The sequence below is a fragment of the Cheilinus undulatus genome, linkage group 8 (assembly GCF_018320785.1).
Source record: "Cheilinus undulatus linkage group 8, ASM1832078v1, whole genome shotgun sequence".
NCBI lineage: Eukaryota > Metazoa > Chordata > Actinopteri > Labriformes > Labridae > Cheilinus > Cheilinus undulatus.
This window is the reverse complement of record NC_054872.1, coordinates 54,085,199-54,099,296: the sequence shown is the minus strand read 5'-3', so window position 1 is coordinate 54,099,296 and position 14,098 is coordinate 54,085,199. Positions and strand designations below refer to the sequence as shown.

The following is a 14,098-nucleotide window of genomic DNA, read 5'->3' as shown; positions in this document are numbered from 1 at the left end:
CTTTAATACCTTAATTTGAAATATTATTAATTTAAACTTTGACCTCAGAAATTATCCATTAATCAGTCACATTAATCAGACTGTTTCCCACACTTACACCATAGGTTTTAATGGTCAAACTTCATTGTCAACCTTTATTTTTTCTCTGTATATTTCCATTGCCCTTATTTGCCATTTTTTTGTCCCTTTTTTTCAATTTTTTGCAGAGTTTATTTAATCTCTGCTGCTTTTAGCCCATTTTTACCACTTCTTTAAGTCACTTTTTGACCACTTTTGCCCTGTTTTATCAGTTTTAGCCGCTTTTATCCAACTTCTTTGCAATTTTTTTTACTAATTTCAGCTGCCATTTGCCATTAAATGCCACTTTTACCCTGTTTTACCTCCTTTATACAGTATTTTGCCCATTTAAGTCACTTTCACTCATTTTTTGCAGCTTTTTGACCACCTGTATCTCAATTTTTTGTGACTTTGCATCCATATTTGCCACTTTTCACACAGTTTTCTCCATTGTATGCCTATTTTGCCCCTTTTCCCCTATTTTTGCTACTTTTAATCAATTTCTGCTGCTTTAAGCGTATTTTTACCACTTCTTTTAGCCACTTTTTGACCATTTTGGCCACTTTTATCCCACTTTTGACCTTTCTAATGACTTTAAGCCACTTTTTTTGCAGTTTTTAGCCATTTCAGCTGCCTCTTGCCATTAAATGCCACTTTTACCCCATTTTCCCACCTTTTTTCAGTGTTTTTGCCCACTTTGCACACTTTTCAACATTTAGATTGTGGCTCTTGCGATGGCATTTTTCAACAGTTTGGCTCTTTGGTTGAGCAGGGTTGAGTAACACTGCTATAAATCAATCATGGTCAATATAACTTGGATTTTTTTGACAAAAGAAATACAAAAAAACCCTCTTTAATGTCAAAGTGAAAACAGATTTCTACAAAGTAATGTTAATTAAGTAAAAATTTGTAATGTGAAATAAGTGACTGCATAGAGACACCTAAATCTGGAAGTCACTGGTTCATCAGTATTCCTGGCTACCCTTTGACTGATCGCAGTCAAGGGGTAGCCAGGAAGCCAGGGACCAAAGGATAAGCAGGATGATGGAGGGTCACCTGGTTCAGAACCACCCAGTTGGGGTCAATCTGGGCGTCGCCCTCTGGGTCCAGGATCACCGTCTGATAGGCTCTAAAGTCCGTCAGAGTGACCTCAGCGCTCTCCGGACAGACGTCAATCAGATCCATCACAGCGTCGTTGTCAAAGTCATTCTCACAGACGTCTCCCACGCCGTTCACTGACAGACAGAGATCAACAGTCAAAGACATTCTCACAGATGTCTCCCACGCCGTTCACTGACAGACAGAGATCAACAGTCAAAGACATTCTCACAGACGTCTCCCACGCCGTTCACTGACAGACAGAGATCAACAGTCAAAGACATTCTCACAGACGTTTCCAACGCCGTTCACTGACAGACAGAGATCAACAGTCAAAGACATTCTCACAGACGTTTCCAACGCCGTTCACTGACAGACAGAGATCAACAGTCAAAGACATTCTCACAGACGTCTCCAACGCCGTCAACTGACAGACAGAGGTCAACAGTCAAAGACGGTGCGGAGACAAGCATCCATGCTGACTAGGAAACATATTTTTACTGTCTGAGTCTTTCTGGTAGGGGTTGACGATGAGTCTGCAGTTGTCGTAGTCGTCCAGGACGCCATCGTTGTCGTCATCATGGTCACAGTCGTCTCCCAGGCCGTCGTTGTCAGAGTCCAGCTGGGAGCTGTTGGGGATGTCTGGACAGTTATCTCTGCTGTCCTGGTGACCGTCGCCGTCCCTGCAGGACAGGAAGTGATAGAGGAGGAAAGGTGAAGTCAGAGTCCTGGACCTCAGCTGGTTCACTGTAGAGTTCTCTTACTTCCACATAGCCGGTACCAGTCTGCACCAGGTACCAACAGGTTCTGGTACTTCAGCTAGATCTGAGCTCATCAGAGCCACAATTACCAGCTTCAGATACAACTAAACCCTGCCTTTAGCTACCGCCCCGTTCTCCTCTAAGATGCTGATTAGTCCGATCTGGCTAAACCGTTTCAGACTGAAGCTTTGAATCTGGACGATAAATCACATTTGGAGGGTTATAAAGACTGAGGATGACAGAACAGTCCAGTTGTGGTGGCTCTGTTGGTCCTGCTTAGAACCAGACTAAAGTAAGGCTTCACCTTAAACTGAAACATTATTGAACATTCATTCATTCTGCTGATGAGTACGGCTGCTCTATGGACTATTAATATCTACGAATGATCATATCTGCTACTTTGATGGATGACTTTTAACCTTCGCCCTGCCAAGCCAGTAGTTTGAAGCATCTCTACCGTAAAGACAGAGGGGTGTTTGTGATTGTGAGACGTACGTGTCCTGGTTGGTGTCACACACGTCTCCCACCAGGTCATTGTCGATGTCCGTCTGAAACACAAACATGTTAATGCTGTCAGACTCAGAGACCTCATTTCTCTCTATAAGTATCTAACTATACAAAACCTATGACAGTTTCCATCCCCTTACATGTTCCCCCCTTTTACTGACTCTATTAATCAATCATGGTCAATATAATTTGGCTTTTATGACAAAAAATGACAGAAATCCCTCTTTAATGTCAAAGTGGACACCGATTTCTACAAAATAATGTCACTTAAATAAAAATCTGTACAGTAAAATTAGTGACTGCATTAATATTCTTCCTTCTAGTCAGTCTTTAGAAGAGTCTCCTCTGTCTGCAGTCACAGCTCTGAGTCTGTGTGGATAGGTCTCAGTCTCTGAGTCTGTGTGGATAGGTCTCAGTCTCTCTGAGTCTGTGTGGATAGGTCTCAGTCTCTCTGAGTCTGTGTGGATAGGTCTCAGTCTCTCTGAGTCTGTGTGGATAGGTCTCAGTCTCTCTGAGTCTGTGTGGATAGGTCTCAGTCTCTCTGAGTCTGTGTGGATAGGTCTCAGTCTCTCTGAGTCTGTGTGGATAGGTCTCAGTCATGATCAAACATCTGGACTCTGGAATTTACTCCATTCTTCTTTGATAAACTGCTCAAGCTCTGTAAGGATGATCAGGGATCAGGACTGAACAGACCTTTTCAAGTTCAGACACTAATCCTCTACTGGATTGAGGTCTGGGCTTTGACTCAGCCACTCCAGAACATTCTCCTTGTTGTCTTTAAATCATTTCTGTGTAACCTTCTCTGGATGCTTCGGCTCATTGTCTGACTGGAAAATAATTCTTCTCTAAGCCGTAGTTCTCTGTCAGACTGAAGAAGATTGTCCCCCAGGATTCATTTTACCCTCTACCTTTAAAAGCCTTCCAGGGCTGGAAGCTGAGAAGCATCCCCACAGCATGATGCTGCCACCAGCGTGCTCCACAGTGGGGATGGTGTGTTTGTGGTGATGTCAGTGTTTGGCGTCTTGTCTAATGGTCTCAAAGCTCCATTCTGGTCTCATCAGACCAAAGACCTTTCTTCCTCTTGACCATGGAGTCTCCCACAGTCCTTCTGGTGAACTCTAGTCCAGATTGAATCTGAGTTTTCTTGCTTGGAGCTCCTTCAGAGTAGTCATAGGTGTCTTGGTGTCCTCTCTCACTAGTCTCCTTCTTGCACGCCCACTCAGTTTGTGAGGATGGTCTGATCTAGGCAGATTTACACATGTGATAAATTCCTCCATTTCTTCATGATGGATTTAACTGAACTCTGGGGGATGTTCAGAGACTTGGAGATGTTTCTGTCTCCATCCCCCGACTTAGACTTTTCAATAACCTTTTCTCTGGGTGTTCTTTTGTCTTCATGGGTAATGGTAGCCATGAATACTGATGAACCAGTGACTGGACCTTCACCGACCTCAGCTGATCCTCATTTCTCTAACTGTGAGTCTACCAGCACCAACTGTCTGGACCTCTGTTGGATTAGCTCAGTCACTCTAAAGGAGGAATATTTATGCAGGCATTTATTTTTTGATTACAGATTTTTATTTAACTAACATTTCTTAGTAGAAATCTGTTTTCACTTTGACATTAAAGAGGTTTTTTTGTTGAAAAGGCAGATTATATTGTCATGATTGATTTATAAAATCAATAAAAGGGTAAAAAATCCAAGGAGATGAACATTTTTTATAGGGTCTGTACCTATATTATATGTTATATATATGTTAAATAGTCTTTATTAATCAGACATGTTTATGTATGTGTACCTGCATGGGGTTACTGAGCTCAGGACAGCTGTCACAAGCGTCTCCCACACCGTCTCTGTCCCTGTCGGTCTGCATCGGGTTTGGTACCTTCGGACAGTTATCCAGGACGTTGGGGATCCCTGAACACACACACCCACAAAGATAAATACATGTTTCTGCCCCCTGGTGTGTGAACATGACACTGCAGACAGACGGCTGAGCATCTCACCGTCTCCATCGATGTCCTGGTCACAGGCGTCTCCCTGCCCGTTACTGTCGGTGTCTTTCTGGTCGCTGTTGGGGACGTTGGGGCAGTTATCACAGGCGTCCCCGAAAGAGTCGCTATCGGAGTTCTGCTGGTCTTTGTTTGACACTAGACGACAGTTATCCTGAGGGGGAGATGACAGAAGAGGTCACAAAATAGCAGTTCATAAACACAACCAGAAAGAGAGGAAGGAACACTCACAAATAGGCGGGATGTGACGCAAAAAGAACAACAAGGAAATGGTGGAAAAAACAAGTCTGAAAAACTCTGGGTCAAAATTCCTCAGTTTGTGTTCACACATGCAGCTCACGCCAAAGTTACAGGAAGTCCAGGCGGTGTGTGTTAAAGGGATATTTCAGGATTTTTGAAGTTGGGTCCTATGAGGTGCTTTGCTATAGTGATAGCATGAGCCTCCAGTGATTTCTGTGTAATTTGATCCTGTTGCTATTACGAGCTCGGAGAGAGCCGGCGCATAGCGGCTGTAGATGGGAACATGTTGTCTGCGTAAATTAACGAGTTTTACGAAAAAATGGGCCAAGGAAATATGTTGGCTCGCCTGTGCGCTGTGTCGAAAACGTACACAGCATTTCATTTCTCCCAAAAACCCCTCTGTGTCAGGCACTAACTTATGATGCAGCTTTCGCCATTTTGTATCCTTCCGCCTCCGCTCACTGTTTACTTCACACATCCGCCGGACAGCTGTGTGGGTCTGCGGACTTCTTCAGGAGTAATAACACCTCGTCAAGCTAAAACAAAGAGAACGAGCGATTTCGGCATGAGTGATGATGATGTGCCGTTTACTGTGGATACGAGAGGATATCTGTATGAACCGGAGTACACTGAAGAAGAACTTACACAGATGGATACAGACCAGACTTATACAGCGGGCTGAAAGAGAGACCAGAGAACCTTCATTTGAAATTTTAGAGCAGGAGAGATCCCGAGTTACCTGGAGGTGTAGGTGTGGAAAATGTGAATCCATGCCAACCCACTCAGAGAGCTGCCGTTGTCATGAGTGGGACTTAGTTGTGACTCTTCTTCAGGACATTACTGAATCAGAGGATAGCGGCTCACAGACGCCTGCAGTCTGCATCACGCTCCATCCAGAATTCCCTGCCTAATCGCCGGTGTTTTGCGGACCTTCTTCAACTTTTCGAAGATAAATTGGAAAAGCAGACCCCGACTTGAACTTAACCCGATTGGAAATTTGTCATCCAGGTAAGCTTATGACTGTCGCCTTTTCCTCTAATGGCTGATATGTACGGTGTCCAGGAGGTGTGCTTGTTTAAACAGTCTGCATAAATGCAAGTACGCGGCATCTTCTGAATCTAAAGAAAACAGATTAAAAAAACCCAAAATGTGTTGTAGTAACCGACGCTTGACCCCGCTACACTGCAATCCACACAGCTGAGCAGCGGATGTGTGAGGTAAACAGTGAGCGGAGGCGGAAGGATACAAAATCGCGAAAGCTGCATCATAAGTTAGTGCCTGACACAGAGGAGGTTTTTAGGAGAAATGAAGTGCTGTGTATGTTTTCGACACAGCGCACAGGCGAGCCAACATATTTCCTTGGCCCATTTTTTTTGTAAAACCCGTTAATTTACACGGACAACATGTTCCCATCTACAGCTGCTATGCGCCGGCTCTCTCCAAGCTCGTAATAACAACAGGATCAAATTACACAGAAATCGCTGGAGGCTAATGCCACCACTATAGCCAAGCACCCCATAGGACCCAACTTCAAAAATCCTGAAATATCCCTTTAAGGCTAGGTTATGCTCACGAATGCGTCAAGCATAAAACAGACGTTAGTTTATCTTACCTCCACATTCTTGATCCCGTCTCCGTCGGCGTCGTCGTCACACTGATCTCCAATGCCATCATTATCGGCGTCCTCCTGACCCGAGTTTGGCGTGAACACACAGTTGTCCTGATGGGCAGAGACAGGAAGTGGCCCAGCAAAGGCCATCACTCGTTACTCAAGTACGATTGTTATTACACAAGCATTTCAAACTTTGATTGATATACCCCAGTTCCAAAAAAGTTGGGTCACTGTGGGAAATGTAAATAAAAACAGAAGTCAGTGATTGTCAGCTCTCATAAACACAGATTTGATTTACAATAGAACAGAAACAACAGATCAGATGTTGTTTCTGTTCTATTGTGAATCAAATATGGGTTTCTGCGGTTTGACAGTCTCTAAATTGTTTTATTTATATTTTACACAGCGACCCAACTTTTTTGGACTTGGGGCTGTAAAACCGTACAGTTTTAGTGTCTGTTGTGATAATATGGCAACAGAAACTTAGTTCTGGACACACAGTTTTGGCTTATTAATGGTTTTAAATCAGCAGGTGAGGTGAACAGGTAAACTTCTGTCCAATGACTTTATTGAAGAAATCCACTGCCAGCGTGTGAGTGATTTAAGGACAAGCTCCTACCTGTACAGCAATGTGACCAGGTGTCTCACCTGTTTGCAGTGTTTGTTGTTGTCCATGCAGGGCAGCGAGCGGTCAGGATACCCGTCAATGTCTGTGTCCACTCCACACGTGTTCCCGTTGCCCGCCCAGCCAACATTACACTGCAACACACATGAAAACACAGCAGCGTGGGCGATAAGAGGTTTGATTCCACTGGGGCTGCAGGCAGCACCAAACGGGCCCTAGCACCGTCATGCATGCCAAGGTTTAGAGAACAACACCGCTGCTGAATGGGCTGCCTCGGAGACGTCCATCTCTGTTATACCCAGGTACAGTTTAAAGCAGGCTGGACTGTGTTTGTTTGAGGAATAGAAACTTCCTGTTAAATGGCGAGACAATAAAATCAGACAAACTGTACAAGAGCTGAAGAAGTGTCTTTAACAAGAACAACACCAACTCTACAGTAAAATTGTAGTGGATTAGATGTATTTAGTAGGAAAGAGGTGAAAACCTGGCTTGGGGATGATGTTTTATGGATATTGCAGGGGCACCTCTAAGCGAATGAGTTATTTTGCTAACCTCTCATAGCAGATGGATATGCCCGTTTCCGTGTTTCTCACTGATGAATCCATCTTCAAAGCTCCCATCTGAACCGTTTGGGCTCGCTTACAAAGTGACAGGACTAATCAGCGACAAGGGGCGGTACTTTCAGGTGCGGCGGAGTCGCCATGGTTACTGTTATGAAGTTCTCTATGGAGTTTACTTCTCGGTAGCGGCTACGTCACGTGTTTTGTTGCTCTGATTGGCCCGTAAAGATGTGACAGACCGAGCGTTCATCCAATCAACCTCTGACTTCTTTCTCAAAGGCTCTGCCCTTTCCCAAACACTGTCTATGAGAGGTTTACCAGATGGATGTGTGAAACAGATCAGGTCAGAGGTGATACACACGCTCACAGTAGAAATGTCTACATGTGTCTCAGCCTCAATCTCACCCTGCAGGCGACCTCTCCGTTCCTCTCCATGGTGCAGTGGGCGTTAGTGTCACAGGGGTTAAAGGTCAAAGCAGCACACGACTTTCTGGGGAAGCATCCTGACGTCTGGTTACCGAGGAAGCCAGGTTTACAGCCCCCACACCTGTAGGAGCCCTGAAAGAGCATGAAACAGAGTGTCCACTAGATGGCACTGCTTCCCAATGAGTCAGCTAACCATGTGTTTATAAAGACACATGAACTCACCATGGTATTGATGCACACAGAGTTTGAAACGCAGGCATCAGGAAGATCCAAACACTCATCGATATCTGCACATTCCTGACTCAGACACAGTTATAGTAGTAAATAATCACTGTATGAAGGTAGAATAAATATAAAAACAAAAGTTCCCACAGAGTGTTTGTGTTGTGTCTGACCTGTCTGTGTGACTTGGCGTAGTCCAGCCCCGTTCCAGCGAGTGGCGCCCCCCATAGCCCAGGAGGACACGGTTTACAAGTGAACCCTCCTATGGTGTTCACACAGGCGTCAGGAGAGAAACAGGGCTGCAGCTCACACTGAATCCCACACAGAATCAGAGGTGATGTTAATAAGCCGGCCTTTATTTAGGAGAGGCTTCAGTGTGAGACGTGCCTTTCATTTACTTTGATGATAGCACAGAGTTAAACACCAGAACATGCTACAAATGCACTGATGCATCAGTTTAACATGGTTTGGGACAGCACAGACCCTAGTCATCAGGAAGAACCTGGCATGAGCAGATTAGGGATGAAAGTTTAGCGTCATTGTTACCTCGTCGATGTCGTGGCAGTGCGTCCCGTTGCCGCTGGTTCCAGGTGGGCAGGGTCCACAGGTGTATCCAGGGTACTGCAGGCTCTCCATACAGGCCACGCCCTTAAAGCAGGGGTTAGGAGAACAGCGAGAGCGGGGCTCGTGGAAACCTGCAGACAAAGTGCCTGTCTTCAGTCAGGTCCTCTGGTATATAACCAGCTGTATATGAAGACATGAAGCTACTGACTCACCACAAACCTGACACTCCAGGATGGTGTTTCGGATCAGAGACATCTCCTTCACCTGTCAGGGAAAGGACATCATCAACACATGCCAACTCACCTGGCTACACACCAGGTGACTGAAGTCTTTTCAGATTTTAAGAACAGTGGAGAACACAGACACTCAGTGTGAAATAGGTACGTTTCTATGTAAAGCTGGCAACTCACTAGATCATTCAAAGTCCAAATATGGGCATGTTTCCACCAGGTATGATTGTTTCATATCTTTCCCGGGCTACATTGCTCCCCGTCTTCCTCCCCTCTCTCTGCTTTCACATCAGTAATATTTAGTTCAGACTGGAGGATTTTAGAATCTTACTGGACTTTAAAAATGCGGGAGACTAGAGACTAAAGGACGGTCTGAACTGATCCTGGAGGGAAATGTCTAGTGTGTAGTCAGCCTTACCTGTTCCCTGATGTCCTGCCTCAGCTCTCCCAGGATCTGGTTGAAAATGATGAGCTGACCAATCAGAGCCTTTGTGTGATCACCTGAAAGCAAGCATCACAAGGTCAGCACAGAACACTAGGATGGAAGATGTGATAATCAATCAGCGAAATTAAGGATGACTGATCAGTTTAAACTCACCGAGGATGGAGTTCACCTCCCCGCTCACTGAAATCACAGAAATATACTTTAGTCAGGACCTCTATGCCAAGAAGCACACGTGATCTGCAGTGAATATTTGTCTCTGCTCTCGTTGCTGTTATCTATATTTGGGGGTGTGGCTCTGCTTAAGGTAGGGGCATTATAGAGGAGCTGGGGTGGAGGAGGGCTGCAAAAAGCAGCTTGCAGAGGGAGCAGCAGGCTAGAGCAGCTAAAATAAGACAGCATGAGTATGAGTGAGACCAGCTGATCAGCTGACTCTGAGGCCTGCCACACATTAGAAATAATTATAATCAAAATGTACCGTCCCTTTAAAGGTACAATGTGTAGAATTTGGCTGCATTTCGCTGAACAGAAACGGTGTACATGGGATATAATGTTTATATATCTATGTGAAGTATGTTAAAATAAGTGCACAATCATCCCCTTTAAACTTTCGTTTTCTTTTTACAAAATTAGAAAAAAGTTTTATAAATTTACATTACCGCGGGTCGCCCTCACGGAGGCTGCCATATTGAACCGCCATGTTGTCTACGGCAACGTTTTGGGGACAGAAAGAGCGAAACGCGATTTTTAAATACGAACCTGCCCGCCGGTCCTGAAAGCTACCTGGAAGGCAGGTGGAGAAGAAGACTGACCTATAATCAATAAAAATTATGGTTACAAAAAGGAATGAATAAACCCTCACCTCGTCACTGCTGTAAATGACGTCCGGCTCACCATCCTTTTTGGTCTTCACAGGCTCTCGTCGCCTAGTGATGTGACGTTTTGGTAACAGATCGGCTCATTCTAAAATCTGAACGCTAGATGCCGCTAAAATGCCAAATTCTACACATTGTCCCTTTAAAGATTTGGGCAATCATAAAGCCTGAATGTTATCCTGTTTATGCTAATCATGAAGTACAGGGAAACAGCTAGCTTAGCTTAGTGAAACTGCTTTAAAAATGTAGCAGCTCTAAACCTCACTGATGAACATGATCAATCTGATTTGTTTTATTCAAGATCAGAAAGTCCAAAAGTCTTTGTTTTAAAATAGAGAATGCATTTTCTGAGGAAAGTGTTGCATGCTAAATAAGCTTGGACTAAACTGCTAATGCTAGGTGTTGAGTGTTGGTGAATGTCTGTTTATTTTTAATGAGTGCTTACTGCTGATGCTAGCTGCTGGTTTACAGCTATCTGATTTCACTGGGATAATAAGTGGAGAAGCTCTCTCAAACTCGTCTCACAGCAGCAGGGCCATGACTGCTGTCATCAAACAGATTTCACCGTGAGCAAAGTCAGGATTTACTGAAGCAGCCATGTTCATTTCATGTTGTTTCTGTTAAGAAATGTGGCCCTCTGGGTTCCTCCACAGATTCTCCATCAGAGTATACAGACTATCTAGAAACTGGCTATCTACCAGCCAACCAGTATATTCTATTGCTGTAGAAACCGGTTTACCACAAGCAGGACAAGATTACCCACGTTTTGGTGTCAGATTTGTGGTTTCAGTAGCAACCTGTTTGGGAAGGTGGGCAGCGTTCATAGGCAGGGTGGAGAGATGTGAGAGAGCTAGGTGTTAAAGGGTTAACCTGAGCTTACCTGAGTTATAAGAAGACGAGTCTCCCTGGAACGGACAGTCTGTCAGAGCTCCTGCTTTAGCAACGCTGCCCCCTAGAGCCAGTCTGAGGGACTCCACCGCACCCTGATGTAGAGAGAGGGGTTTGAATCCAACATAATGTGTGAACAACTGTGTGTAAACACTGGCCTCAGAAATTATCCATTGCAAGTCACATTAATCAGTTTGTTTCCCACTCTTACACAGCAGGCTTTGATTGTCAGACTTAATTGTCAACCTTTACTTTTTGTCTGTATGTTTCCACTGCCCTTCTTTGCAATTTTTTGCTACTTTCATTACATTTCTACTGCTTTTAGCCTATTTTTGCCACTTCTTTTACACATTTTTAGCCCATTCTTGACATTTTTATCCTGCTTTTTGCAACTCTTTGCCCCTTTTTGCCACTTCCCCCCAACTTAAGCTTCCTCTCAGTGTTTGCCACTTTTGGACCACTTGTTGCATTTTTTTTGCCTCCTTTTGCCCTTTTTACCACTTTTCGCCCATTAAAGCTGTCTTTTGCAATTGACTGCCACTTTTTGTCCTTTTTCCCACCTTTTTGCAGATTTTGCCAATTTAAGTCCATCTTCACCCATTTTTTGTCAAGTTTTTGCCACATTTTAACCATTTTTACCTCCACCAAGGAGGTTATGTGATCGGGAGGGTTTGTTAGTTAGTTAGTTAGTTTGTTTGTTCGTTTGTTTGTTAATTTGTTGGTTCGTTTGTTCTTATTTTTGTTTGTTTGTTCATTTGTTAGTTTGTTAGTTCGATCTTTTGTTTGTTAGTTTGTTTAATTTGTTCGTTTGTTCTTATTTTTGTTTGTTTGTTCATTTGTTAGTTTGTTAGTTAGTTCGATCTTTTGTTTGTTAGTTTGTTTAATTTGTTCGTTTGTTCTTATTTTTGTTTGTTTGTTCATTTGTTAGTTTGTTAGTTAGTTAGTTTGATCTTTTGTTTGTTCGTTTGTTAGTTTTTTGTTTGTTAGTTTTTTGTTAGTTTGTTTGTTTGTTTGTTGGTTTGATAGTTAGTTTGTTTGTTTTGTAGTTTGTTCATTTGTTTGTTTGTTCATTGGTTAGTTAGTTTGTTTGTTTGTTAGTTTGTTTGTCTGTTCGTTTGTTTGTTGATTGGCTGTTTGTTTGTTAGTTAGTTTGTTAATTTGTTCGTTCGTTTGTTCTTATTTTTGTTTGTTTGTTCGTTTGTTAGTTTGGTAGTTTTTTCATTTGTTCATTCTTTTGTTTATTAATTTGTTCGTTTGTTTGTTTGTTTGTTTGTAAGTTAGTTAATTGGTTTGTTTGTACATTTATTTGTTAGTTTGTTTGTTTGTTAGTTTGTAAGTTTTTTGTTTGTTAGTTTTTTAGTTCGTTGGTTTGTTTGTTTGTTAGTTTGTTTGTTTTTTGTTAGTTTGTTCATTTGTTTGTTCGTTTGTTTGTTTGTCAGTTTGTTAGTTGCTTGTTCACTCGTTTGTTCATTTGTTCGTTTGTTTGTTCGTTTGTTCTTATTTTTGTTTGTTTGTTCATTTGTTAGTTTGTTTGTTTGGTGGTTTTTTCATTTGTTTGTTCATTCTTTTGTTTATTAATTTGTTTGTTTGTTAGTTTGTTTGTTTATTTATTTGTTAGTTTGTTTGTTTGTTAGTTTGTTTGTTCATTTATTTGTTAGTTTGTTTGTTTGTTTGTTTGTTTGTTTGTTTGTACATTTATTTGTTAGTTTGTTTGTTAGTTTGTAAGTTTTTATGTTTGTTAGTTTGTTAGTTCGTTGGTTTGTTAGTTTGTTAGTTTGTTGGTTTGTTTGTTTGTTAGTTTGTTGGTTTGTTTGTTTGTTCGCTTGTTTGTTCATTTGTTTATTCGTTTGTTCGTATTTTTGTTTGTTTGTTCATTTGTTTGTTTGTTTGTTTGGTAGTTTTTTCATTTGTTTGTCCATTCTTTTGTTTATTAATTTGTTTGTTTGTTTGTTTGTTAGTTAGTTTGTTTGTTAGTTTGTACATTTATTTGTTAGTTTGTTTGTTTGTTAGTTTGTAAGTTCGTTGGTTTGTTTGTTTGTTATTTTGTTTGTTTTTTGTTAGTTTGTTCATTTGTTTGTTCGTTTGTTTGTTAGTTGTTTGTTCGCTCGTTTGCTATTTGTTTGTTTGTTTGTTCGTTTGTTTGCTTTTTTGTTTGTTAGTTAGTTTGTTTGTTTGTACATTTATTTGTTAGTTTGTTTGTTTGTTAGTTTGTAAGTATTTTGTTTGTTAGTTTGTTAGTTCGTTGGTTTGTTTGTTTGTTAGTTTGTTTGTTTTTTGTTAGTTTGTTCATTTGTTTGTTGATTTGTTTGTTCGTTTGTTAGTTGTTTGTTCGCTCGTTTGCTATTTGTTCGTTTGTTTGTTCGTTTGTTTGCTTTTTTGTTTGTTAGTTAGTTTGTTTGTTTGTACATTTATTTGTTAGTTTGTTTGTTTGTTAGTTTGTAAGTATTTTGTTTGTTAGTTTGTTAGTTTGTAAGTATTTTGTTTGTTAGTTTGTTAGTTCGTTGGTTTGTTAGTTTGTTTGTTTTTTGTTAGTTTGTTCATTTGTTTGTTGATTTGTTTGTTCGTTTGTTAGTTGTTTGTTCGCTCGTTTGCTATTTGTTCGTTTGTTTGTTCGTTTGTTTGCTTTTTTGTTAGTTAGTTAGTTTGTTTGTTTGTTTGTCTGTTCGTTTGTTAGTTTGTAAGTTAGTTTGTAAGTTTGTTCATTTGTTTGTTAGTTTGTTTGTTTGTCAGTTTGTTTGTTGTTTGTTCGCTCGTTTGTTCATTTGTTCGTTTGTTTGTTCGTTTGTTAGTTTGTAAGTTAGTTTGTAAGTTTGTTCATTTGTTTGTTAGTTAGTTTGTTTGTTAGTTAGTTTGTTTGTTTGCACATTTATTTGTTAGTTTGTTTGTTAGTTAGTTTGTTTGTTAGTTAGTTTGTTTGTTAGTTAGTTTGTTTGTTTGCACATTTATTTGTTAGTTTGTTTGTTAGTTAGTTTGTTCAT

General features: G+C 41.4%; 1 protein-coding gene across 2 annotated transcripts in view; it reads right to left on the bottom strand.

The window, feature by feature from the left end:
* Positions 1 to 14,098, bottom strand: part of thbs3a (thrombospondin 3a) — a 40,895-nt gene that overhangs the window by 14,023 nt on the left and 12,774 nt on the right. For both annotated transcript variants that reach the window (XM_041793584.1, XM_041793585.1), the window contains exons 4-18: positions 11,113 to 11,215; positions 9,514 to 9,540; positions 9,334 to 9,416; positions 8,898 to 8,949; positions 8,668 to 8,816; positions 8,295 to 8,432; positions 8,122 to 8,196; positions 7,879 to 8,031; positions 6,937 to 7,047; positions 6,289 to 6,396; positions 4,431 to 4,590; positions 4,223 to 4,341; positions 2,412 to 2,464; positions 1,657 to 1,838; positions 1,114 to 1,292 (exon numbers count right to left, since the gene is read on the bottom strand). In XM_041793584.1, the coding sequence (XP_041649518.1) occupies positions 1,114 to 1,292; positions 1,657 to 1,838; positions 2,412 to 2,464; positions 4,223 to 4,341; positions 4,431 to 4,590; positions 6,289 to 6,396; positions 6,937 to 7,047; positions 7,879 to 8,031; positions 8,122 to 8,196; positions 8,295 to 8,432; positions 8,668 to 8,816; positions 8,898 to 8,949; positions 9,334 to 9,416; positions 9,514 to 9,540; positions 11,113 to 11,215 (1,692 nt within the window). The remainder of the gene's footprint in view (positions 1 to 1,113; positions 1,293 to 1,656; positions 1,839 to 2,411; positions 2,465 to 4,222; positions 4,342 to 4,430; positions 4,591 to 6,288; positions 6,397 to 6,936; positions 7,048 to 7,878; positions 8,032 to 8,121; positions 8,197 to 8,294; positions 8,433 to 8,667; positions 8,817 to 8,897; positions 8,950 to 9,333; positions 9,417 to 9,513; positions 9,541 to 11,112; positions 11,216 to 14,098) is intronic.